The sequence below is a fragment of the Carcharhinus amblyrhynchos genome, chromosome 7, assembly GCF_965287045.1.
Source record: "Carcharhinus amblyrhynchos chromosome 7, sCarAmb.v2.hapA, whole genome shotgun sequence".
Classification (NCBI taxonomy): Eukaryota; Metazoa; Chordata; class Chondrichthyes; order Carcharhiniformes; family Carcharhinidae; genus Carcharhinus; species Carcharhinus amblyrhynchos.
Window position 1 is genome coordinate 116,744,142 of NC_137330.1, and position 27,874 is coordinate 116,772,015.

At 42.4% G+C, this 27,874-nt stretch overlaps 1 protein-coding gene across 1 annotated transcript in view; it reads left to right on the forward strand.

Moving 5' to 3' along the window:
* LOC145345232 (EH domain-containing protein 3) overlaps window positions 1–27,874 on the forward strand; it is an 84,810-nt gene that overhangs the window by 36,208 nt on the left and 20,728 nt on the right. Inside the window, exon 4 of the mRNA XM_080193008.1 lies at window positions 19,373–19,785. Coding sequence (XP_080049134.1) covers window positions 19,373–19,785 — 413 coding nt within the window. The remainder of the gene's footprint in view (window positions 1–19,372; window positions 19,786–27,874) is intronic.

A 27,874-nucleotide genomic window follows, 5' to 3' on the forward strand; every position in this document is an offset into this window, starting at 1 on the left:
TCAATCAACAGTTCCAATGTGCCACAGTGGAAAAACTGCACAGACCTCCGCAGAAGACAAACATGGGACATGGTGGACAGAGAACGCTTTGTCATCCAGTACTTCCCCAGAGAAGAGAAGCCACAACATCTCCTCCAGAGCCGCCTTCATGTTGTTGATGAAGATGAACATCTTGCCAAGGCCATCTCCACACCTCTACTACTTGCCTTCAAATAACCACGCAACCTCAAATAGACCATTGTACGCAGCAAACTACCCAGCCTTCAGGAGAACTGTGATCACAATCCTATCACAGCAACCTCTGCAAGACATGATGGCACCTTTTTTTTTTCGACGATCCACTTTAATATGAGAACAGCATCCTCCAAACATACTTTTGTGACTCGGCCAACATTGTCTACCTGATGCTACGGGAAAGGATATCCTGAGGCATGGTACATTGGTGAGACCATACAGATCCAAAGGATGAATGGATACCACTCAGCAATCACCCAGGCAGGAGTGTTCCCTTTTATGTCTGAACACTTCAGCAGTCGAGGGCATTCAGCCTCTGACCTTCGGGCAAGTATTCTCCACCAAGGCAACCTTCACAACAACACAATCACTGAGCAGAAACTGATAGCCAAGTTCCCCACACGAGGACAGGTTCATGTCACACTATCTGTAATCCCCACGACTTGTCTGGGTTTGCAAAATCTTTAACTGTCCTTGCTGGTCACAATACACGCCTCTAACCTGTGCTTAACCTTCTCTCCACTTGCATTGTTTGCACCAATAAAGACTTGATTTACCTGAGACTTGCATTCCCAACCATTTATCTTTGTAATTGAGTTTGTAACTATATATGCTCTGTTTATGAATTGAACTCTTCACTCACCTGATGAAGGAGCAGTGCTCTGAAAGCTCATGTTACCAAATAAACCTTTTGGACTTTAACCTGGTGTTGTGAAACTACTGACTGTGCCTACAGGGGAAAGGCAGGGACATGGGAAAGAACAGCAAGAACTGACCATAGCATGGACACTGGGCCTGTGGCCACTTTGATGCCATAATTCCTATGATTTTTGTAGTGATTTTGTCTAAAGGATTTTATAGTTGCAAATTGAGGCTGAAGTCCATCTTTAATTCAATGCATTAATGGCATGGATCCAGAATGCAAACTAACTGCATGAGTAGTTTTGATGTGACTGGTTGGATTTGTATGTTGGCATCCCGTGCTAATGCTGCCTCCCAAGAGACATGTTTTCCTCTCCTGCCAAACATTTCCTCTTTTAAACTCTGACCCCTCTCCAAATACTCATTCGTTTCAGGATTTGAATACTGAACAAGATTGAGACGTGCTATACTGGAGCAGAGTATTTCAATGAGTGAAAAGTCAACAATTGACCATTATCGTTTTTTTCCTAATGACCAGTGCATTCCTTGTCCCTTACCATGTGTCACTGCTTGCATCACCTCCCCCCCTCACTCGTAACCTTTTCTGCATTATCTGATCTCTAAAGCAACTGAAACTCGTTGGTTTTTTTCAGAAAGTACTATTCTAACATGTTCCTGGCTTCAAATAGGAGGCACTTTGGAATTTATGCCAAGGAAGGAATAACTCGCACTTGTAAAACTACTTTCATGACCTCAATAGGTTTCAAAGCATTTTTAAGCCAATCAAATACCACTGAAAGATGGCATGGAATCTAATGCAGGAAAGATGGTAGTCAATTTGTGCATAGCAGGAGCTAAAAGCTACATAATTAGATCTTTAGTGTTGGTTAAACATTGGCCAGGCCATTGGGGAAACTTTATAATTTGTGCAAAAAGCACCTGAAGCTAGTGAGCATTTCTTGATTTTTGTTTTTCTCTCTTGCATACAGGATGACTTGCCTTTCAAATAAGGGAGAGCTTAATTCAGTGATTATTGTTGCTGAGTTCTGGAATTTTTAGTGAGCTGATTTTTTTTTTGCCATTTGTAATGGAGGTTGCAGAGGGTTTTTCTGGGGTTATCCCATGCAGATGTAAAACAACAGGCACATTGACTGATTACCAGTATCTTGCAGAAGAGGCCATTTGGCAAATCCCACTGGTCAACTTGTATCATGTAGCGGCTTGTATCAAGAATCTGATCCTATTCTATCCTTGCCTTGCATCAAAATGTGCAGTTCAGCAAAGTTAGCTGATCGGTTAGTCAGAGCAGAAAGCCTCTTTTTATTGCCTGCCTTCTCCCAATTGGTGGATACACAGCCAATTATAACACAGACATTTGATCGTGCTTTTCTTGCGTTCTCATAACCCTTCAACCCTTGGACAGATTTTTAATTGGCAAACTCCTCAAATTTACTGTCACAGGTTCTGCTGCACTTTGGGGTAGTGAATTCCACAGATTCACCACCCTTTGGGAGAAGTTGGTTCAACTTTAACTCTTCATGAGACTATGACCTGTCCTAGAATGCCCCACAAGGAGGATTCTGCTCCAAGTCTAATTTATCCATACCTATTTATCTTGTGTACCTTAATTTGATCTCCCACGGTCTTCTAAATTCCAGAGTATAAATTGTTCAATCTCTTCATACAACAAACCTCTCATCTCTAGAATCAGTCTCCTATTCAATGAGTCTGTTTTGATAAGCAGCCCTCTGTTATCAGTGGCAGTGGTTAGCACTGCTGCCTCTCAGCGCCAGGGATGTGGGTTCGATTCCCAGCTTGGGTCACTGTCTCTGTGCAGCTTGCATGTTCTCCATGTCTGCATAAGTTTCGTCCTACAGCCCAAAGATGTGTGAGTTAGGTGGATTGGCCATGCTAAATTGCCCCTTAGTATTAGGGGATAGGATCTGAGTAGGATTATGCCCAATGCAGACTCAATGGGCCAAATAGCCACCTCCTGCACTGAAGGATTCTATGATCTTGTCAAATTCTTTCTTATCCTTATGGACAACATCAATCACATTCCCTTTATCACCCTTCTCTTGTTTAGTTAGTCAAGCACAGTCAGCCTTCAACAAATCTCTGGCTATCCTTAATTAACTCAAACCTCACTAATTGCTTGTAAGTTTCCTCCAGATTATTGTTCTAAAACTTTAGCCACTTCTGAAACTATCTAACCTGTAGTTAGGATTGTCCTGCATCCATTCTTGAAATGAGTGTTATATTTGTTGTTCTACAATGCTCTAGCACCTGCCCCATAATCTAAGGAAGATTAGAAATTATAGCAAGCTTTATGCTATCTCCACCCTCACTATTTATAGCATCCTTGTACGTAAATCACTTGGTCAGCAAGGTTTAATCATTCTAAGTATAGCCACTGTTTCCTGTACCACCACCTTTTTCCACCCTATACACTTGCCTCTGCTACCTTCAGTTCTATATTTGCTCAGATTCCACCTCTGTACTCTCTTATGGTGATTATTTGATGAAATAACAAACCATTTTGCCTTGCATCTTGTGTGGACAGTAATTCCAGTACTTTACAGTCAAATATACTTTCACTCATGCAGCAAGTTAAATTAACACCATGTTTCTTTGAAATTTCTGGGTGGCATGGTGGCACAATTTCACTACACCAGGGACATGGTTTCAGTTCCCGGCTTGGGTCACTGTCTGTGTGGAGTTTGCACATTCTTCCTGTGCTTGCATAGATTCCTTCCCACACAATCCAAAGATGTGCGACTTGGGTGGATTGGCGATGCTGAATTGCCCCTTGGTGTTAGGGGGGGCTAGCAAGGGAAATGCATGGGGTTATCCAGATAAGGCCTGGGTGGGATTGTGATCGATGTAGACTTGATGGGCTGAGTGGTGGCCTCGTGTTACTGTAGGATTCTATAGTCAATGAAATTGCCTCAACTGAAACCACTGTCAGAAAAAGACAGAACCTCTGAACAATCTAATACAAAAAGTACCTTGCAGCAAAACAATGGCCACAACTAATCTGCAGCTCTGTGTATTTTGCTTTGCACTGGAGACTGTTTTCCTTCCTTAAATGAAAACACATGACAAGTATGGGCCTTTGCCTGGATGCAAAGTAGTCACATTCTCGTGTCTCATTTTCATAATGAGAGTTTTGTGCAAAGTTGGTATCAGCTGTGATGACATCTGTTTGGATGTTGTACAGAAAATTAACCATTGCCAGCTATCAGGAGGTTTTCTGAAGCGTTTCGAAAGAAAGTAATCATTGAGATGTCCTTGACCCAATCATAACCTATAGTAACAGTGGCTGGAAGCATTGAGTAGAATTTTATTGTTCTGATTGCACGAATGTTAAGAATTGGGGCAAAAATCAAAAGAACATAAGAGCAGGCCTTCGAGCCTGCCCCGCCATTCAATAAGATCATGGCTGATCTGTCGTTGCTCAGTTCCACTTTCCCGCCCTCTCCCCATAACCCTTAATCCCCTCTCTTATCAAAAACCCATCAACCCGCGTCTTAAAAATACTTAGCGAGGCAGCCTCCACCACTTCAATGGGCAGAGAATTCCAGAGATTCACCACCCTTTGAGTGAAGAAGTTCCTCCTCAACTCCGTTCTAAACCACCCCCCTTTTATCTTGAGGCTGTGCCCCCTAGTCCTACTGTCTTTTTTGAGCGGGAAGAGTCTCTCCACCTCTATCCTATCCATCCCATTCATTATCTTATACGTCTCAATGAGATCTCCCCTCATTCTTCTAAACTCTAACAAGTACAAGCCCAGTTTATTCAGCCTCTCCTCATAGCTCAACCCCCTCAACTCCGGTATCAGCCTAGTAAACCTCCTCTGCACTCCCTCCAAGGCCAAAATATCTTTGCGCAGGTGCGGCGCCCAAAACTGCACACAGTACTCCAGCTGCGGCCTCACCAATGCCCTATACAGCTGCAGCAAGACCTCCCTACTTTTATATTCAATCCCCCTCGCTATGAAGGCCAGCATCCCATTCGCCTTCCTGACCACCTGCAAGCTGGGTTTTTGCGACTCATGCACAAGGACCCCGAGGTCCCTCTGCACCGTCGCCTGCTGCAGTTTTTCGCCACGTAGGTAATAGTCCTTCCTACCATTCTTCCTACCAAAGTGGACCACCTCACACTTGCCAACATTAAATTCCATTTGCCATTTCCTGGCCCATTCGCCCAGCCTATCTAGATCCTTCTGCAGACTCTCCACACCCTCCGCACAATTTGCCTTTCCCCCAATCTTGGTGTCATCAGCAAATTTCGACACCCTACACTCGGTTCCCTCCTCCAGATCATCTATATAAATGGTAGAAAGCTGAGGCCCCAGCACCGACCCCTGGGGCACTCCACTAGTCACCATCCGCCAATCCGAATAGCACCCATTGACCCCCACTCTCTGCCTCCTATTTGACAACCAATCCTCTATCCACGCTAACACCCTACCCCCAACTCCATGTCCCTTGACCTTCTGCAATAACCTCTTGAGGTACTTTGTCAAACGCCTTCTGAAAATCTAGAAAGACCACATCCACCGGCTCTCCTTTATCCACCGCCCTAGACACATCCTCATAGAACTCCAGTAAATTTGTCAGATACGACTTCCCTTTAATGAAACCGTGCTGCGTCTGCTCTATCAAGCAATTCCCTTCAAGATGCCTCGCAATTTCCTCCTTAATGACAGATTCTAACATTTTACCTACCACAGACGTTAAACTAACCGGCCTATAATTCCCCGCCTTTTGCCTGGCACCCTTCTTAAACAACGGCGTAACATTAGCCATTTTCCAATCATCCGGCACTTCCCCGGAATCCAGCGATGTCTGGAAAATAACCACCAAGGCATCCACTATCACCTCCGCCATTTCTTTCAGAACCCTCGGATGCATTCCATCTGGTCCTGGGGACTTGTCCACAATCAGCCCCTCCAGTCTGTCGAGCACCGCCTCTCTAGTAACAGTAATGTCATTAAGACCCTCCAGTCCTACCACCTTTCCATCGCTAACACCCGGCAAATTATTCACGTCCTCCTCCGTGAAGACAGAAACAAAAAAGTTATTCAATACCTTTAGCCATATCCCCATCCCCTACCACTAGGTCCCCTTTCTCATCCTCTAAAGGACCAACATTCACCCTAGCCAGCCTCTTCCTTTTTATATATTTATAAAAACTCTTGCTATCCTTTTTATATTAAGCGCTAGCCCAGCTTCATAGTTTCTCCTACCCTTCTTTATCAACTTCTTTGTCAATCTTTGTTGACATTTAAACCTCTCCCAATCCTTTTCTCGCCCACTACTCTTAGCTACTCTAAATTCCTCCGCTTTTAATTTAACACTTTCCTTCACCTCCTTCGTCATCCATGGCTTATTACCTCTCCTCCTACTATCCTTTTTGACCATCGGAATAAATTTCTGCTGAGCACCAAGAAAGATCTCCTTAAAGATCCTCCACTGCTCCTCAACAGACCCTCCCTCCAACGCGCTCCCCCAGTCCACGTTTGCCAATTCTTCTCTCATCCTACCGTACTCCCCTCTATTCAAACAAAGGACGCGTGTCCGGGAACCCACTTTCTCCTCCTCCATCTGCACCAGAAACTCCACCATACAATGATCACTCTCCCCAAGAGGATCCTTCACCACAAGGTCCCTAATTCTACCCGCATCATTACATAGCTCGATCCCTTGTCGGCTCCAACACACACTGTTCGAGGAAACTATCCCGGCAGCATTCCAAGAACTCTTCCTCAAGCCCCCCCGTGTCCAACATGGGTCGACCAATCAATATGCAGATTGAAATCCCCCATAACTATGGCTGTCCCATTCCTGCACGCCGCACTTATTTGCGCGTTAACAGCCTGCCCCACCTCCAGATCATTATTCGGGGGCCTGTAGACGACACCCACCAGCGTCTTCCTCCCTTTGCTGTTCCTAATCTCCACCCACAACGATTCCACCCTCTGCTCCTTGGCTCCAATATCATCCCTTGCTACCACCGTGATGCTATCCTTAATCAGCAGAGCTACGCGCTCCCCACCCCCCCTTTTCCCTCCTGCCTATTCTTCCTAAAACAAAAGGAATTGAGAAAGGCAGCTGTGTAAAGGATTTGATACACGAATTCTCATACCAATGAGAAAAGCAAGTGTTTATCTGTGTGACAGGGAGAAAATAATGGGGCATAGAAAACGTAACCTTGAGAGAAGTTGGCACTTATATGCTAAACACAGTTCAGAGTGGGTAACATCAAACTGAAAGTGGTAAATCCATAATGCAATCCCTAGAAAAGGGGACATCCTAACAGCCACCACACAGCCTCATCCAGCTGCAGAATGGCCTTTTGGGTCAGATCAAGTATGACGCTAAAATATTTTAATAGGATCAAGAGAAACTAAGATCAAGTGTAGTATCGACATGCTGTACTTGGCTGAAGACATTAGGTTACGTTTTAGCTTCATTTGAAGCAATTTTTTTTAAGCGGCACCTCACTGTTTTGCTAAAATGCAAATGAGATCAAGCCTTGGAAGAGCTATATCTACTCCAATCAGCTTGGATCATGTAGATCAAGCCCAAGACGGGTGAGAGCCCTGTCTTGACAGCTTGGATTGGGAATGTCTCAACTTGTTGTGACTCTGGATTGGATTGAATTGGAACAAAGTTTTTAAAAAAATTAAATATTTCCCAAAAACCATTTATTGTTAACAAAAAGGATAGCTGGTTAGAATCCAAATGTGAATCCTGACAGAAGATTATGCCTTTGAAACTGAAGATGGTTTTCCAAAATGTGCACATATGTGCCTGGTAACCATCTGCTCATTTTTTTTGTTTGGGAGCAAGGGGCATCTCTTTGAGTTCAGGAAATATGGGTAGTTGGGAACAAAGGGATAACTTCATGTGGTGCTGTGTGTAACCATCCATGTAGTTAAGTGACTGTATTATAGTCATATATCCTTGTCATGTGTTCTATCACAAAATGGCTAGACTGTTCTTCCTTGGTTTAGGTTTATATACTCTTTTTCTCATAGTATATCAAGTGTAAAAATATACACCACTAAGAACTGGTGTTCCAAGTTATTCTTCTGGGTTTCAGGGTAACCTCATTTGGGTTCTTAATAGTCTGCAATGAAATGTTTCTATTCATCTTTTTGTGCTTTTCTCACTTCAGCTTCCCTTGGGTCAGATCCTCAAAAAGAAGCATCAATTTTTTTTTCCCTCTTCAATTCCATTCCTCTATTTTTCTGGACAGGTACTCCTGGGTGTCGAGTTACTCCATTCTGACTGACCTCACAACCGATGGTGCACTTTTTTGGTGAGGAATCTGAAAGGTGCATGTCAGGTGTGGCAAAACAGCTGACTGCCATGGTCTTGCTAACCCCTGCTCGTGTGCTGTGTCTCTCTCTCTCTCTCTGAACACATTTGCAGGCAAACACATAGATGGAAATACTATACAATAGAGATGAGAGAAGTGGTGAACTGTAGTGAACTATTTTGAATTGTTCTTGTACTTCAGGGATTCTGCTTGACCTTGAGAGTGTGATTTTGGCACTTCATTGTGAGATCTTAATCATTTGGCAATTGTTATAACTGCAGGGATTTGAAAGTGGAAATCTGATACGGAAACAATGTGAAGATTTATGCTCATTTTGAAAGTTACACCATATAGTCAAAAATGTAGCACTTTCCTACCACAGCAGTTGTAGAATGTATGCATTGGTTGATTATCCTGCACAATGAGAGAATTCTCCATTGTCCATCCCTTACTGGTTTCAGTCATCTTTTGTCTCGAAGGAAAGTAAATAAATACTTGCACATCCAAGTTTGACCAATTTTGGTCAAGAGCAAGGGAATGAGGTGGAGCAGAGTTTTTGGAGGAAAAAGTATAGGGGTTGGTGGGGGTGGGGCAGTGGGATAGAATAAGAACATAAGAACATAAGAAATAGGAGCAGGAGTAGGCCATCTAGCCCTTCGAGCCTGCCCCGCCATTCAATAAGATCATGGCTGATCTGTCGTGGCTCAGTTCCACCTTCCCGCCCTCTCCCCATAACCCTTAATCCCTTCTCTTATCAAAAACCCATCAACCCGCTTCTTAAAAATATTTAGCGAGGCAGCCTCCACCACTTCAACGGGCAGAGAATTCCAGAGATTCACCACCCTTTGAGTGAAGAAGTTCCTCCTCAACTCCGTTCTAAACCGCCTCCCCTTTATCTTGAGGCTGTGCCCCCTAGTCCTACTGTCTTTTTTGAGCGGGAAGAGTCTCTCCACCTCTATCCTATCCATCCCATTCATCATCTTATACGTCTCAATGAGATCTCCCCTCATTCTTCTAAACTCTAACGAGTACAAGCCTAGTTTATTCAGCCTCTCCTCATAGCTCAATCCCCTCAACTCTGGTATCAGCCTAGTAAACCTCCTCTGCACTCCCTCCAGGGCCAAAATATCCTTGCGCAGGTGCGGAATAGGATGTTTTAACTTTCTAGTACAAATTCTCTACATATTTTATAGATGTTTCACACTGGAGTTCTAACTTGTTACCTTTTCTATTTCCACACTTGAATTCTTTCTCTTTTCTGTTCTCCCCATCCTTTTTTTTGCCTATAATCTGATGTACTTTTCTCCTGTTTCACTGTCTTCCTGCATGCCTCTAATCTTTTTCCTTTTCCTGTGTTTTTTCTCTCCAAGCCAATTTTTGGTTTTGGACCTTTTGATAGCAGTATCTTTAAGAATGGGTTGTGTTGTTTCCCTGCCTCCAGGTTATGGGCTGCCTTCTTGCCAAAGAGGGAAGGTTTCTGCTGTTAGAAAAGAATGAGGTGAGACAACACAATTCGTGGCTCCTATAATATTTTGTAGTCCAATGATGGTATTCTTAGAGTTATCTTTTCAGTAAACAGCACGTTGATGCCCAATAGTATTGCTGTAATTTTTAAATTATGGGACGAGAGATCATGAATTAAAAGCACATGGGTAGTTAAATGCTTTTTTCTCCCAGAGAATAATGTCCTGTACTTGTAGTACAATCTGATTGCCTTTGTGTCTTCAAATCAGTTGGATCAGAGATCACATACTTAAAAAGTAAATAAGTTAATAGTTCATTTTAAAAAAAAAAGGTTCATGGACTGTCTTTAATCACTTGAGGGATAGAGGCATGTTTCAAGTTCCTTCTTCCCCAACCCAAGGATTTCTTTCTTTCCTAAGTGAGTGCAAATTACATTTAGTTATGTTACTTCAGTCGGCATGAGTGTGTGGAAAGCCTGATAGAACTTGTTCATCAGAATGCAATGTAGGCCACGCCCTAGGAACAGTGTGTCAAGCAGTCAATTTTTGAAGATGGGATGTCTTCATCTTCAACCCTTCACTAGTGTGCGTGGGAGAAAGAATGACTTTTTTAATGAGCCAGCTAAAATTTTTGCATGGGATTACTAAGTGTGTGAGGCACAGAACAGGATGTTCGCAGAGGATAAATAAGCTGTCAGCGCACTGTTGACGTTGGTCCTACATATTTTTAAAATAAACCAGCTGCATTCTGAGAGCTGTCTGGGACTTGAACTAAATGATAGATAATGGCTTGATGGTAAAACTAGATAAGGGAGTGAAATGAAAACTGACAGTTATGGTGTGATGTGCACCTGAAAGTTTAGATGGGAGTAGGAATGATTTGCAAAATATAAAATCCTGCATTAAAAGTACTCTAACTGGTAAAATATAATCTTTGTCAAGTGTTTTGACAGCCTGGACATATTTGTAAAACACAAATTGAGGTCAACAATTTAATTGGGGCAGCTTGCATCTTGAGCATTAAGATGTCCAAAGGTCCATTCACAGCTGTATTTAACCAAACTCATTGAATTCATTCAATCTGTCACTCCAATCAGCAGCATGCATTGGGCAGTTAGTACAAGGTGAAATACAAAATCTGATTATTCAGGGATTCAAACTCTCTGGTTCAACAGCTCACCTTCACTGGCAGAGATATGGAACGTAAAAGTCAGGATATAATGTTGGAATTGTATAAAATATGGAGGCCACAACTGGAGGATTGTGGGCAGTTCTGGTCACCATGTTACAGCAAGAATGTAATTATTCTGGGAAGAGTGCAGAGGAAGCTTACAAGAATGTTGCCAAAAGTATAATTGCAAGGAAAGATTTGATGGGTTGGGTTTATTTTCCTTGGAACAAAGAACATAAGAAATAGGAGCAGGAGTAGGCCATCTGGCCCTTCGAGCCTGCCCCGCCATTCAATAAGATCATGGCTGATCTGTCGTGGCTCAGTTCCACATTCCCGCCCTCTCCCCATAACCCTTAATCCCCTCTCTTATCAAAAACCCATCAACCCGCGTCTTAAAAATATTTAGCGAGGCAGCCTCCACCACCTCAATGGGCAGAGAATTCCAGAGATTCACCACCCTTTGTGAAGAAGTTCTTCCTCAACTCTGTTCTAAACCACCACCCCCCCCCCCCCCCCCCCTTTGAGGCTGTGCCCCCTAGTCCTACTGTCCTTTCTGAGCGGGAAGAGTCTCTCCACCTCTATCCTATCCATCCCATTCATCAAATCTTATACGTCTCAATGAGATCTCCCCTCATTCTTCTAAACTCAAATGAGTACAAGCCTAGTTTATTCAGTCTATGAGGATGTGTCCAGGGCGGTGGATAGAGAAGAGCCAGTGGATGTGGTCTGTCTTGATTTTCAGAAGGCGTTTGACAAGGTACCTCACAAGAGGTTATTGCAGAAGGTCAGGGGACATGGAGTTGGGGGTAGGGTGTTAGCGTGGATAGAGGACTGGTTGTCAAATAGGAGGCAGAGAGTGGGGGTCAATGGGTGCTATTTGGATTGGCGGTTGGTGACTAGTGGAGTGCCTCAGGGGTCGATGCTGGGGCCTCAGCTATTTACCATTTATATAGATGATCTGGAGGAGGGAACCGAGTGTATAGTGTCGAAATTTGCTGATGACACCAAGATTGGGGGAACGGCAAATTGTGCGGAGGGTGTGGAGAGTCTGCAGAAGGATCTAGATAGGCTGGGCGAATGGGCCAGGAACTGGCAAATGGAATTTAATGTTGGCATGTGCGAGGTGGTCCACTTTGGTAGGAATAATGGTAGGAAGGATTATTACTTACGTGGAGAAAAACTGCAGCAGGCGACGGTGCAGAGGGACCTCGGGGGTCCTTGTGCATGAGTCGCAAAAACCCAGCTTGCAGGTGCAGCAGGTGGTCAGGAAGGCGAATGGGATGCTGGCCTTCATAGCGAGGGGGATTGAATATAAAAGTAGGGAGGTCCTGCTGCGGCAATATAGGGCATTGGTGAGGCTGCAGCTGGAGTACTGTAGGCTGAGGGTGACTTGATTAGAAGTGATTGAGGGGAGGAGATGAGTGAGCAGGATAAAATTGATTCCTTTAATGGTGAATTCTACAACCAGGGGACGTTTTTTAAAGTGGTAGGTGTCTGGAAGTAACTGCCCAAGTTGATGGAGGCAGAGACCTCAACATCTTAAAGCACCTGGATCTGCACCTCAAATGCTGTAAAGCTATGGACTGGGTGCAGGAAGGTGGGAAAAGAAAAAGTAACGTGGGTGTTCTCAGACTGGCATGAGCCAAAGGGTGGCCTCCTGTGCTGTAACTTTTTACAGTTTTATGATTGCATGTTATAATCCATTGGAATATACTGATTGCTGTACCAAGGCTCGTACTGCTTCAAAAAAGACTGTTGCATCAGTGTGAATAGTGGGAGCATATCAGAAGGGCATTCCCCAAAATATGATTACAAATCTTAGCTAAAGCCCATAGCATTATATTTTCTAAGTTTGGCAGAATGCATGTAATGTTAATATGCCACACATGCTCCAGTAATGATGATAACTCATTGAAGGTTCTGTACCTACCTGCAATCAGTGAGTTTCCATGAGATATTTTAATGACTTCTACAATTTTTGAAAAAACAAGCAGAGGCAGTTTCCTCCTTTTATACTGGAGCTCCAGAGAACTGCATGTGAGCAGTTCTGCTATTCAGTGAGCTAATGGCTACTCTGCGAGCTAACTCCAAACAGTTCACTGAGTAAGTAGCAGTGTCATTGGACAGAACATTTTTCTGCCAAATGTTTACTTGAAAGCTGGAAAATTATAGCAGGATGCTTTTAATGTCCACCTTGAATTACATAACTTTTAATGGGCAGCCTAAACTCAGTTTTCAAACGTTTTTTGTCAAGATTGGTGGAAAGGCAAATTGTGCGGGGGGTGTGGAGAGTCTGCAGAAGGATCTAGATAGGCTGGGCGAATGGGCCAGGAACTGGCAAATGGAATTTAATGTTGGCAAGTGCGAGGTGGTCCACTTTGGTAGGAAGGATTATTACTTGCGTGGAGAAAAACTGCAGCAGGTGACGGTGCAGAGGGACCTCGGGGTCCTTGTGCATGAGTCGCAAAAACCCAGCTTGCAGGTGCAGCAGGTGGTCAGGAAGGCGGATGGGATGCTGGCCTTCATAGCGAGGGGGATTGAATATAAAAGTAGGGAGGTCTTGCTGAGGCTATATAGGGCATTGGTGAGGCCGCAGCTGGAGTACTGTGTGCAGTTTTGGGCGCCGTACTTACGCAAGGATATTTTGGCCTTGAAGGGAGTGCAGAGGAGGTTTACTAGGCTGATGCCGGAGTTGAGGGGGTTGAGCTATGAGGAGAGGCTGAATAAACTAGGCTTGTACTCGTTAGAGTTAGAAGAATGAGGGGCGATCTCATTGAGACGTATAAGATGATGAATGGGATAGATACGATAGAGGTGGAGACACTCTTCCTGCTCAAAGGACAGTAGGACTAGGGGGGACAGCCTCAAAACAAAGGGGGGGCGGTTTAGAACGGAGTTGAGGAAGAACTTCTTCACTCAAAGGGTGGGGAATCTCTGGAATTCTGCCTGTTGAAGTGGTGGAGGCTACCTCGCTAAATATTTTTAAGACGCGGGTTGATGGGTTTTTGATAAGAGAGAGGATTAAGGGTTATGGGGAGAGGGCGGGAATGTGGAACTGAGCCACGACAGATCAGCCATGATCTTATTGAATGGCGGGGCAGGCTCGAAGGGCCAGATGGCCTACTCCTGCTCCTAATTTCTTATGTTCTTATATCATCCTTTTATAACCCTCTTTTATCTTTTGAGCAGAGCAAGAGGAAGGGTACAGCTGGTTCCAAAGATGCCCATATGGAGGTACTTCAAATTAAAACAGCACAGCTTTTAAAAGAAAACAAAACCCTGCTCTGACTTGAGTGCTTATCTCACTGAAAGAAGGCTACGCTCTGGCTTGTAATTGCCTGCTTCACTTTTTTAAAACATCCCTTACTCTATTAATTTCTTAAAGGTTTCAGGGCTCAAATTTCAGCGACCCTTTTTCTGTTTTTTCAACCTTGGGCCAGAATTTTCTAGTTCCATTGAGATAGGTCTCATGGCAGTGGATGCAGTGAGCTGGTCAAAAGGCCGTTGACTTGACAATGCTGGAAAATCCCTTCCGCATTCTAATCTCCGACTCCATTTATCTCTAGCTGTTTTTTTTTCTAGTGGAAAGCAATACATGTCTGTTCCTGTTGAAGGTGATGTTTTCTTTGTTATCATTATCAACTTTCTACCTGCGAGGCAGTGGTGTGCCAGGTCACTACTACTTTAAGCAGATCTTCGAGATTCTCATTGGCAGACATGAGGAAGCTGGTCATTTGTTCATCTAAAAGTAGGCAGGACTATCGGCTGCTTTTAAAGCACAATATCAAAAAGTTTATTAAATTCTACAGTAGTCTGTCCTTGATTTAGAACCTCTTGTGATCAGTTCCTCTGACAAGACTCATTCACTCCTAAATTGTTGAACCTGTGTCCATGTTTCAAAGAAAATGCCCCTTAACGTGGAAATTTTTATATTTTCTTTGTTTCACGTGGCTGTGTCATGAAACTAAAGGAGCTGCAATCCTCCGAAACAACAGATTACATTAACTACTTTTCAAAGACACCTCTAGTCTGATGTTGCAACGATCTATCTAATTACAGAATCATTTAGGAATCCACTGAATTCTGTTTCTGGAGTGGGCAAGATGTTGTAAATCCTTTTCAAGTTTATCCATCTGGAATAGGCCACGTAACCCTTGCTACCTTCAGCTTTATCTTTTTATATGCCAAAAATAAAGTGACTAGGCATTTTTGTCATAAAATAAAGGTTTCACTTGAGAATCTTTATGACACTGGGCTAGGAGACATCTTGTGTAAATCCCACTACAAGGAGTGGTGAAATTAATTCTGTAAATCAGAAGGGAATCTGCTACCTGCTTGTGCTTTGACCTACACACAATGCCATACTGAGGTTGACTGTAGAATCCTTACAGTGCAGAAGAAGGCCATTTAGTCACCCGTGCCCTATCCTCGTTATCCTGCTAATCCCTCTAACCTACACATCCTGGGGCACCCAGAGGCAATTTAACACGGTCAATCCACCTGACACCCACATCTTTAGACTGTGGGAGAAAACCAGAGCACCTGGAGGATATCCACATGGACGTGGAGAATGTGCAAGCTCCACACAGTAATCCAAGATAGGAATTGAACTCAGTCCCTGGAGCTATGAGGTAGCAGTACTGACCACTGCCACCGTGCACAGTGGTTAGCACTACCTGCCATTTGAGGGCATACCGTTTTTCTGGTCTCACCCATGTGCCAAAAACTAATCTACAAAAATAAAATTTTCCATCTACCCAGGTATTTTAACTTGCAGTTTTATTTTGCATATAGTAGTATTCAGCTTTTTTAACCCCTGTTTCATGTGTTGGAAAACCTGATGCGTACATGGTGAATAATGAATGTTTCACTTGCTTCTAAACATAGAATTGCATTTGTTTATCTTTTGTACTGTTTGCATTTTTAATACATTTTGTGTATGAAACAATGAATTTGAAGTGAAAGTGCTGTTTTTGCTAGTTGATGTAATGACAAAGTTTAGAATTTGCTATAAACAATGGGACTATTTTCTTGTGTTAAGACTGACTGACTGAACTCTGCATTGTGTCTTAAAAAAAAGACTAGGATGTCTGTTGGCATGTGATTCAGTAACATAACACCCTGTATGATATTGATTATTCATTGGCACAAATGCTTACTTTGCTAACAACTGATCCTTAATTCACAATCCTACAACTCAGCAAATGTTCGTATTTATTGGTTTGTCGTTTTTAGAGAAATTGATTACAGAAAATTGAAGGGTCATATTTTGCTTTTCAAGGCCCCCTGTCACTTCATTTGCTAGATGATTTAATTGTTAGTACAGTTAGAACAAATGGTGAGGTGGCTGGAGATCAGTCATTTATTACACAAGATTCCAAATTGTGCAGTCACTGACTATCTCATGAATGACTGAGGTGGAATAGTCATTCAGATCCAAAAACAGGAGCAAGAGGCCATTCAGCCTTTCAATATGATTGGCCTGTAACCTATCTCTATCCACACTGACTTGCTAGCATATGCCCTCTATTGCTTCCAGAATGGAAGATATCTCTTTCAATTTTAAAATGAACTGAACAAGCATCTATTTTTCTGGGAGGCAGTTCCACACTTTTTACATCCTTTCTGTGAAGGTGCTTGACTCCTGATTCAGAGATCATGCCCCTTTCTCTCAGACTTCCCCTGCCACTGAGTTTCTCCCTATTGACACCTTGCAGTTCTTTTGCCACCTCATGATTTTACACCATCAGTATTTAATACAAGGTACAACAAAAGATTAACTTGGTTACATTTGCAGGACAACATCTTGCTCTGTACAAATAATAATCTCTACAGTTGCTCCTGATGTTGTGCAGCATGAAATTGAGACAAAGACATCCACTGTGTGTGTGTGTGTGTGTGTGTGTGTGTGTAATCACTCACTAAGCTCATTATTTGAAAGAAACTGCCTGTGCAATAGCTGTCACATTTCATAAAATTGCCATCCTGTTTATGTAATAGTTTTCCTCTTGAAGTACAACAGTGATGATAAATTTGTGTATGAGAAACTATTTTTATACCAATCTCCAGCCATCTATTAGAATCTTTGGGAAAAGTTGCTGAATATGTGGATTTTAATACCCAGCTGATGCAAATGTTTGCTGTATTTATTGTTTAAAAAAAAATAATTTTTAGCAACATGCCACACAAAAAATCCTTGCACTAAACCCATAAACATTTAAATCTAATGAAATTTCACTCTTTAATCCATAGCAGAATTACTGAAGGTCATCTTCTAATTGCATGGAAAATGAAGCTATGCTCCTGCAAATTTAGTGTTGTGTCTGCAGATGGAAAGATTTGATGATATTGATCTGTAATAATCATGAAGGGTATTAAGGTGAACTTGGACTTTCTGCCACAGCTGTGATGCTGACAAGGAGCATAGGATATGCCTGTGAAGAGGGAACGTGATTGAATAGATTCAATGTAATCAATTCACACTTTGGAATGGGGGAAGGTATTTTGAGGCTAATTACATCAGTAATTTAAAGGGGGAGTTCCACAGAACGTTTAAGCCAAAAAGAGAGATGCAGATGGTAAACTTTTTTTCCTACTTCTGTTCAATTCTACTGGTTTTACTTGTAAATCATAAATGTCTGTCTGTGTGTCAACCTGGAAAGCCTCAACTGTGTCAGGTGGGGTGCAGAGCAGTGAAAAATGAAGCGGATGTCACTGGCATCGTGAACTTGTAGCTTCATCGCAGGAAATCTATTTCAGTTTCCATCCACTGTATAATGTCGCTGACTAGTATTGCATTCTGAAATCCCTTCATATTTGGATATGACAGCCTCAAAATGAATCTGTTATCCTTTCTTGAAGACCTTTTTATTGCTTCAGAAAGTAGAATTCAATGCTCCTCAGCAGCTGAGGATCCGTAGCTCCTTGTTACCTTCTGGCATGTGCATCTCGTGATAACTAGAACTCCCTGAACATTTCTCTCAGTACATCTACCTCTGATATAAAATCCATTAAAATCTTTTGACTTTTTTATTCATAGAAATTTTGATAATAGGAATACTTGCTGCCTATTTTTCTTTGAGTAGCACTTTATACTTATCTACGTTGGGCTTCATTAGATATTTGAGACTGGAATTGAAGTGGCACTGCCAAACAATGCTCCAAGGTCTCTTTTGAGGAGGATAGTGTAACTGGTGTCTGAGGTGAATGTGGATGGATAAGGCATCATGGTCATAGAATATTTTCATAAGAACATAAGAAATAGGAGCAGGAGTAGGCCTTCAAGCCTGCCCCGCCATTCAATAAGATCACGGCTGATCTGAAGTGGCTCAGTTCCACTTTCCCGCTTTCTCCCCAGAACCCTTAATCCCCTTGCCTACCAAAAACCTACCTACCCGCGTCTTAAATATATTTAGCGACGTAGCCTCCACCACTTCAACGGGCAGAGAATTCCAGAGATTCACCACCCTTTGAGTGAAGAAGTTCCTCCTCAACTCTGTTCTAAACTGCCCCCCACTTATCTTGAGGCTGTGCCCTCTAGTCCTGCTGTCCTTTCTGAGCGGGAAGAACCTCTCCACCTCTACCCTATCCATCCCTTTCATCTTATGTCTCAATAAGATTCCCCCCCCCCCCCCCCCCCCATCCTTCTAAACTCTAACGAGTACAAGCCCAGTCTATTCAGCCTCTCTTCATAGCTCAACCCCCCTCAACTCTGGTATCAACCTAATGAACCTCCTCTGCACTCCCTCCAAGGCCAAAATATCCTTGCGCAAGTGTGGCGACCAAAACTGCACACAGTACTCCAGCTGCGGCCTCACCAGTGCCCTGTACAGTTGCAGCAAGACCTCCCTACTTTTTATATTCAATCCCCCTCGCTATGAAGGCCAGCATCCCATTTACCTTCCTGACCACCTGCTGCACCTGTAGGCTGGGTTTTTGCGATTCATGCACAAGGACCCCCAGGTCTCTCTGCACCGTAGCATGCTGCAGCTTTTCACCCTGTAAGTAGTAGTCCTTCCTACCATTTTTATTCCTGCCAAAGTGGATAACCTCACACTTGCCAACATTGTATTCCATCTACCAGGTCCTCGCCCACTCGCTCAGCCTATCTAGATCCCTCTGCAGACTTTCTACACTTTTGTTTCATCAGAGCTATTTTGTGATTTGACAAAACCTAAAATGCTTTTGCATGAGTGTATTAAAATTTTGCAAGTGACATCATATTAAGTGCAGTGCACAATCAGCATATTTGGCAATTCATTTTTAAACCTAAATGAAAATCTAAATCCATTTGAATATTTATTAAAATTAATAAAACTTCATTTCATTTGCTATTAAAAAATTTAGTGCCTGAAAGTAACTCAAATCCAAGCTGAATTTAACCTGGCTCTTGTAACACGAGGAGAGAGATCCATTAACTGTCACCACTTCTCATCACAAGTATCCCTATGCATTATCTTTTCTTTCTGTCCTTAATTTGAAAAATTGTAGATGATCTCTTAAAGTAAAAAACTTTATTTCATATTACTTCCAGGTTATGACTTTGCTGCAGTATTGGAATGGTTCGCAGAGCGAGTCGACCGTATTATCCTTCTGTTTGACGCTCATAAATTGGACATTTCTGATGAGTTTTCTGAAGTTATCAAAGCATTGAAGAATCATGAGGACAAGATTCGTGTGGTGTTAAACAAGGCTGATCAGATTGAGACCCAGCAGCTTATGCGTGTTTATGGTGCACTCATGTGGTCTTTGGGCAAAATTGTCAATACTCCTGAAGTGATTCGCGTGTACATCGGCTCGTTTTGGTCTCACCCTCTGCTGATTCCAGACAATCGCAAGCTTTTTGAGGCTGAAGAACAAGATTTGTTTAAAGATATCCAGAGCCTCCCTCGCAATGCTGCTTTACGAAAGCTGAATGACTTGATCAAGAGGGCACGTCTCGCAAAGGTTTGTATGCATTTGAGATATTGAAGGGAAGTTTTGATACATGGATATGGGTGTGGCTGGCAAAGCCACGTTTATTGCTGAGATCTGCTTACCTTGAAAGATAGTGCTGAATATAACCAAATGGCCTGCTTGGAGGGAAGCTGAATGTGTTGATGTGGCATGGTCTGTATCATAATAAGGTCAGTAAGAAGTCTCTCAACACCAGGTTAAAGTCCAACCAGTTTATTCAATAGTAAACCCACAAGCTTTCAGAAACACTGTTCTTTTGTCAGGTGTGTGGAAAGTTCTGACACTTTACCACTACCATTAATCTTTAAATGATAACTGTATTTTTGCTTCTGCAATGCTTCAAATGCATTATTTGAGAATTTTAAAAGATCATTTAGTCCATTGAAGCTTTTCTGAAACACTACCATAACAGCACCCATCTGTGTTTTGATCTTTATTTTGTTATGCCACCATGTCTGGCAGAACATTCTAGAGACATTACTCCTACTTTCCATTTAATGTTTTGGTTTATATTTGGTTTGTTTTCTCCAAATGTAAGTTATTTTGTGTAACTCATTGAATTTCCTACTTAAACACCATCTCTCTTGATTGTAAGGCTTGAACTCTCAATATTTATTTCCTTAGTGTTTACAACTTTATACTCTGACCAAAACTGAAGAGGAACAATCTTAAGTGCAGTTCACAAATGTGTTTCAACTATGTCAGTTTGCCTGTACTGCTGCTTTTTGAGTGAGGTGATCAAAAAGGCTTGGCAGGTAGGAAGTTTACATGTACTGTAAGAAGGTGGGGGGGGGGAAGGGTGCAAAAGGTACACCAATTAAGTTTATTGATGGTGGGAGAGGTGGTTTGATGTGCCAATATAGTTGTCACTTGCATGTGGTTTACAGCTAGATGATTCAATAGCCAACAGATCAGATCTAAGCTCTGCACTTCAATTACAAATGTTGGTGGACAATTTAAACAGCTCCTAGGAGGAGGAGGCTGCACAAGTACTTTTATCCTTAATGGTGCCCAGCATTAAGGACATGTGTAAATGATAAATCCTGAAGCATGTGCAACCAGAAGTGCTGAGTGGATGAGCCATCTGCTATCAAAGTCCCAGCATTTTTTTTTGGTGGTGAGCTGCCCCTTGAATCGCTGCAGTCCTTGTTCTGTAGATTGGCCCACAATGCTATTGAGGAATTTCAGGATTTTGATCTAGTGACTGTGGAGGACAGTGATATATTTCCAAGTTAGGATAGTGATTTGACTTGGAGGGGAACTTCAGGTGGTGGTGTTCCCATTTATCTGCTGCCCTTGTCCTTCTAGATTGGAAGTAATCGTGGGTTTGAAAGGTGCTGCCTAAGGATCTTTGGTGCATTGCTGCAGTGCATCTTGTAGATAGTACACACATTGTCTTCACAGCTAATTCAGTTCACGCCACATGATGACAAGAAATGCTTAAGATACTGCAAAGGCCCTGACACTGAAGACTTGTAGCTGAACTGGAAACTTACAAGAACACAACACTGATATCTACTTGGCAATGTGGAAGATTGTCCACACTGCAAGAGTCCTTTAAATGGGCCTATCTGGCACTAAGCTGATCTTTCTTCCTACCCTAGCTATGACTGTAACATTACATTCTGCATCTTCTTCTCCTAATGAAGGGTATGCTTTGTCTGTGTAGTACTTTTCACTCTGTACTAATACATATGACAAATCAAATATCAGCTGTCCACAAAAAAAACCAGGCCAAATCCATCCTGACCAATTACCACCCTATCAGTCCACTCAAACATGAGTAAAATGACTGAAGGTGCAGTCAAGTGGCAGTTTCTCAGAAATGACCTGCTTTCTGCTCCTCTGTTTTGGTCCTGCAAGGACTGCTCAGCTCCAGACCTTATTACAACCCTTGGTCCACAAATGGACAAAGGCTGAATTCCAGTGGCAAGGTAAAAGTGACTGCCCTTTGACAGCAAGGCAACATTTGACCGCTCTGTGGTATCTGTGGGCCCTTGCAAAACTTGGAATCAATGAGAATAAGAGTAAAATTAACAACTGGTTTGAGCTATAGTAGCACAAAGGAAGATGGTTGTGGTTGTTGAAAGTTGGGAATCAAGTAGATAAGGTTGTTAAGAAGGCGTACGGTGTCTTGGCGTTTATTGGTAGGGGGATTGAATTTAGGAGTCGCAGCGTCATGTTGCAACTGTACACTACTCTGGTGCGGCCGCACTTGGAGTACTGTGTGCAGTTCTGGTCCCCACATTACAAGAAGGATGTGGAGGCTTTGGAGAGAGTGCAGAGGAGGTTTACTAGGATGTTGCCTGGTATGGTGGGGAGGTCCTATGAGGAGAGACTGAGGGATTTAGGGTTGTTTTTGTTGGAAAGAAGGCGGCTAAGAGGGGATCTTATTGAAATATATAAGATGATTAGAGGTTTAGATAGGGTGGATAGTGATAGCCTTTTTCCTCGGATGGAGAAAGCTAGCACGAGGGGGCATGGCTTTAAATTAAGGGGGGGTAGCTACAGGACGGATGTCAGAGGTAGGTTCTTTACCCAGCGGGTGGTGAGGGATTGGAATGCCCTGCCTGCTGCAGTTGTAAATGCACCTAGTTTGGGGGCGTTTAAGAGATCTATGGATAGGTTTATGGACGAAAAGGGATTGGTATAGGCTAGTGGGTCATTGTTTTTGTAACTGGTCGGCGCAACATCGTGGGCCGAAGGGCCTGTTCTGCGCTGTAATGTTCTATGTTCTATGTTCTATGTTGGTCAATCATCTCCACCCTGGGACGCACTACAGGAATTCCTTGGGATGATGTCCTAGGCCTAACCATTTTCAGATGGCTTCATGAGTGATCTTTCCATCATAAGGTTAGAAGTTCATTGTACAATATTCAGCACCATTGCAGTGACTCCGATACGGAAGCAGTCCGTGTTCAAATGTAGCAAAACCTCGACCAATATTCGGGTTTGGAAATGATATGTAACATTTGCATCAAGTACCAGGCAATGGTAATCTCCAACAAGGGAATCTAACAATCTTGTTTTGACACTTCAATGCCGTTACCATTGCTGATTTCATACTGGGGATTACCAATGACCAGAAAATGATATATAAATACTGTGATTATAAGAGCGGGTCAGAGGCTGGGCATTGCATAATGAGTAGCCCACCTCCTCGACTCTTCAAAGCCTGTTCACCATCTACAGGATTGTTTACAGAATACACTCCGCTTGCCAGAATGTGTGGCTCCAACAACAACACACTTCAATCATTGCATGACAAAACAGTCCCTTTGATCCATTCCCTTCATCATTTACTCCTGCCACCACCTGATGTACAAGTGGCAGCAGTGTGTATCTACAAGATGCACTGCAACAACTTACCAAGGCTCCTTCAACACCTTCCTTTCCATCACTGTTGCTGGGTCAAAACTTTGGGACTTTAACAGTGCTTGTGCCTACAACACCTGGATTGCAGCAGTTCACAAAGCTGACTCGCCACCACCTTCTCTGGCAATCAGGGATGGGCAACAAATGCATGTCCAGCCAGTGACACCTATGCTCTATGAAGGAATAAATTAAAGACATGTTGAGGACACTATTAAGTGGGCATGGTACATGATATAGCTATCTTTGACTTGTATCCTATTCTGCTATTTACTTAGTAATTAAAATGTTAAATCTTAATCATGTGCAAAATAAGTGATTCCAGAATAGTTGGAGCATTGACTGTTTTTGGGTTGAATGCCCTGTTTCTGTGCTGTAAAATTCTGTTCCATTCATTGCATATTTATAGCACAGTAGCTCTTAAGCTCACTGACGCCTACAGCTATATTGATTTTGGTTTTTCCCCATCCTACTTCCTTCAAGGCGTCTATTTCCCAGTTTCTCGTACTGCATTACATTTGCTCGACAATACCATCTCTGGATACTATTATCTGTTTTCCTTGACCAAAGATTCCCCTTGACAGTGTCCATTCATTTCCCTGCCTCATCCTGTTGTCTCTAACTTCTCCAGTTCTAATCATTATTTAACTGAAGCATTAACTGTTTCATTCTCCCACAGATGTTGCCTGATCTGGGTATCTGCAGTTTTTATTTCAGATTTGCAGATTCTGTCTTTAAAAGTATGCTTGACTGTAAATTGCTTTGTGAAACCCTGATCCAAAAGAATGATGAGTTGCATTTATATGTGCACAGCATTAGCAAGACAATGATATGACCTAATTTCCAACCTATGCATAATTCAAGTGCAGCTCTACTATGGGTGCAGTCCTGGAATCAACCCTAGGGTGCTGAATGAAAGCTGACTCTAGCATTTCAGTTTTACCATTGTTTTGGGGAATTAGAATGGTATCTCCAAAGCATGCAGTATTCAAAATTAATTGCAGTGGGTAAGATGAATCTTAATTAAAAATATTTGTTTGTAATCTCATCCAGTTAACATATTTGCTACTAAAGAATTTCTGACCCATCTGGTGTAGTTCCAAGGTTGGAAACAACGCATGTTCATTACCTTGATCCGGCATTGTTCTGAGTGCACAAAATCCATACATTTTTACTGAAAAAAGTATTGAAAATTTTTTTGGAATAAGCAGGTTGGCTGTTGGGCATGAAATCATTATCTTAAAGTTGCTTTTAATTTTATTATGTAAGATATGCAGCACAGAAACAGTGTCCATATTGGCATCCATAGTGTTCCTCCCCCACTCTTCTCTCTCTCTCTCCTTTTTTTGCCCCAAAACTATCAACATGGAGGGGTAATTGGACTAGACTTATAAATACTATAGTTGCAAGAACAGGTGAAAGGCTAGAAATCCTGCAAGGAGTAACGCACCTCCTTATTCCCCACTCACCTAGATGAGTGCAGCTCCAATGCAAGAAGCGTAACACCATCCAGGACAAAATAGCCTGTCTGCTTGCCACCCCTTCCACAGACATTCAATCCCTCCACCACCACTGAGTAGTGGCAGGCATATGTACCATCTACAAGATGCACTGTAGTAACTCACCAAGGTTCCTCAGGCAGCACCTTCCAAACCCACCACCACCACCACCTAGAAGGACAAGAGCAGCAGCAACTTGGGAACACCAACATCTGGAGGTTCTCTTCTGGGTCACTCATCATTCCTTCACCTATCACCAGGTCAAAATTCTGGAACTCCCTCCCTAATGTGTATTGACGACACCTCTGGGACTGCAGCAGTTCATGAAGGCAGCTCACCACAACTTTCTCAAGGGCAGCTAGGAATGCACAATCGATGCTGGCCAGACAGCCATGCTCACATCGAGTTTCAATCCACATGTCTATCAATCATCATACTTCCTCCTCCTTCATTTGCTTACACATATACAACCATAGAATCCTTGCACTGCAGAAAGAGGCCATTTCTTTCATTTGAGTGCACTGACTCTATGAAAGAGCAACACATCCAGGCTGTCCTCTCTACCCTATTCCTGCACATTTACCCCAAACTGGCACATCTTTGAACTGTGGAAGGAAACGTGCAGACTCCACACAGGCTGTTACCCAAGGCTGGAATCAAACTCTGGTCCCTGACTCTGAGGCAGCAGTGTTAACCATTGTGTTGCCTTTTTTTAAAATGCTTTTCCAAAAATAAGTGTTACTGTTAAATTGTTACACTGGATTTATAACTCTAAGTAGTCTCTCAACACCAGGTTAAAGTCCAACAGGTTTATTTGGTAGCACAAACTTTTGGAATGCAGCTCCCTCATCAGGTGAGTGACACTCGCCTGATGAAGGAGCAGTGCTTCAAAAGCTTGTGTTAACAAGTAAACCTGTTGGACTTTAACCTGGTGTTGGGACTACCTATTGTGCCTACCCTGGTCCAACACAGGCAACTCCACACTATGACCTTAAGATCAAAATGATCTTCACATATTTTTAAAGCAACAGAAACCACAATATTTGCTATGAGGGAGCAGAGGAGACTCTGTTTATTCTACAGCTTAGATTATAGGAGTGAGACGAGGCACAGCAGTCATTTGGTATCTTATTCTGTGGTTTAATGTGGGGATTGGATGTCTAACCAGGTGTCATTGTCCCGTGACCAGTACTGGAAATCAGCAGGATCAAGATTGCCAGATCCTTGCCTCAGGAAACATTGTAACTAATCTGTTATCTTGACAGAGATCAGCAAGCTTCCCATAGATTATTGTTGCCCTGTTGAGCAATTCAGGCCTTTTGCTGCAGTAATGTCTTCAATTTAGACACCAAGCTCCTAGTCCAGAATTAATGGTTACATTCCCAGAGTTCATGCCTTCAGTCTTCCAGACCTGAACTCTCAAATGTTACAGGTTATTTATTGCATATGATCCAAAATGCTATCTGGAATATAAGCAACTTCTAATATTCCTTTCCAACTCACCTTAAGGTCAAGTGCTCTGCCTTTGTTAAAAGTGGAGCAGCTTCTCCAATGAAGCATATATATCACCAGAGTTTCTGGAGCTTGAATTTGTTTTCCTGTTTATTTGATACCTGTAGATACTTGTTGTAACACCTGTTCTTGCCTGTCCTTCAGCACTTTAGCAGCCTTTTAAAATAGTAAGGCATTTTATTGTGCTGATTTTGCCTTGATTAGATACTAGTTTTGATTGTTGGCCTACGGCCCAGAAAGATTCTAGTGGTGAGATTACATTCCATCATTTAGATGGTGGGATATGTGCAAGTACTATGTTTCTTTTTGTAATCAGTAAGTAAATATGTTGAACAGTTTCTTTGAATAAATGCAAAGCTGTTAACTTATTTTTACACAATCTTGCATGGGCCAACTTGATCATACATGGTGACTTCTAAGAATGTCATAATGCAAAAATAGACAATTTAACCCAACTTTAAAATTCCTTTCAGAGACCTGAACAGTCACACTGACGCTGCTCCTGCAGCATGGTTCTCCTGCAGCCACAAACCAGTACTGGATTTTTTCGTTTTAAAATAGCCCATTTTGTTACTCTGCACGAAATATAGCACAATACTGCCATGGATAAATCAATCTGTTAGTGTCATATATAACTCAGTGGGTCATTAGTGTGTGTCTGTGCATTGACTACAGTGTCACTGCCTGCCCTGTGTACATGTACAGTGTTGGGCTTTCTCACTGCAGCTGCTTTACAAGAAGACAACAGTACCATTGAAAATAATGGGTGAGCAGCTGGATCAACTTACCCCAGATCCAGGTTGCTATGCAAGAGAGAAAAACAATACAACGCACATTTGGACAGCATCCGATTCCCTTGACCAATGCAAATTACTTGGTGTTACGTAAATAAAATTGTCTCAAGATTTGAGTATTTTTGTTTATGGTCACCCTATCTATAGAGCCAGCTAGGTGGTATGAATGAAGTGTGTCCTGTCAGCAGGCGTAAAGCTATTTCAGTTTGTACCAAGCATTCTTGCTTTCATCTGTCATTGCTGAGCATCCCATTTGTTTTTTTTCTACCTTGAATATCATCAAATAGTTTTTCATTCTCTTCTAGGGACTGAAGAATCTTGAGCTTTCCTAACTTTCCCTCTTAAACTCTGTTCTCAACACTATGGTTTTAAACGAATGATCCTCTGTCATTCCTGGGCTTTAATGTTGCCTCAGTGACCAGAAATAAAAAAAATTAAACTGCTCCATGACCGGAGTGTTAAGGAGTTCAAACAGCTTAAGACTGACGCTCTGGTAATGGTACTTTGATACTTGGACTGAAATCCACAAGTCCTAGTCATGTTCCATTTTCAATAACCGTCTGCCATACTAGTTTGTGCCCAGTAGCTCGCCTTTTACATCAAGAAATATTTGAAGTGAAGGTATCTGATTATGCTGCTTGTCACGTTTGTTAAAGGGTTTTTTTCTCAAAAGATTGTGTGCAGGAAAAGGCTCATTGTATAAAAGCACAGCCCAGTATGTGATTTGAACCATAGAGAACACAAGGATCCAAGATTCAGTGCCCAGCCTGTGTTAAGATAATTAACTCATTTTGAGCTGCTATCATCTTAGGAAAGAAATGAACTGATCCTTAACTGTCTGATTCAAAGTATTTGTGTGCTGAGGTCCAATGAAGCTGGTCTGTGGTGTGTTTCATAGTGCAA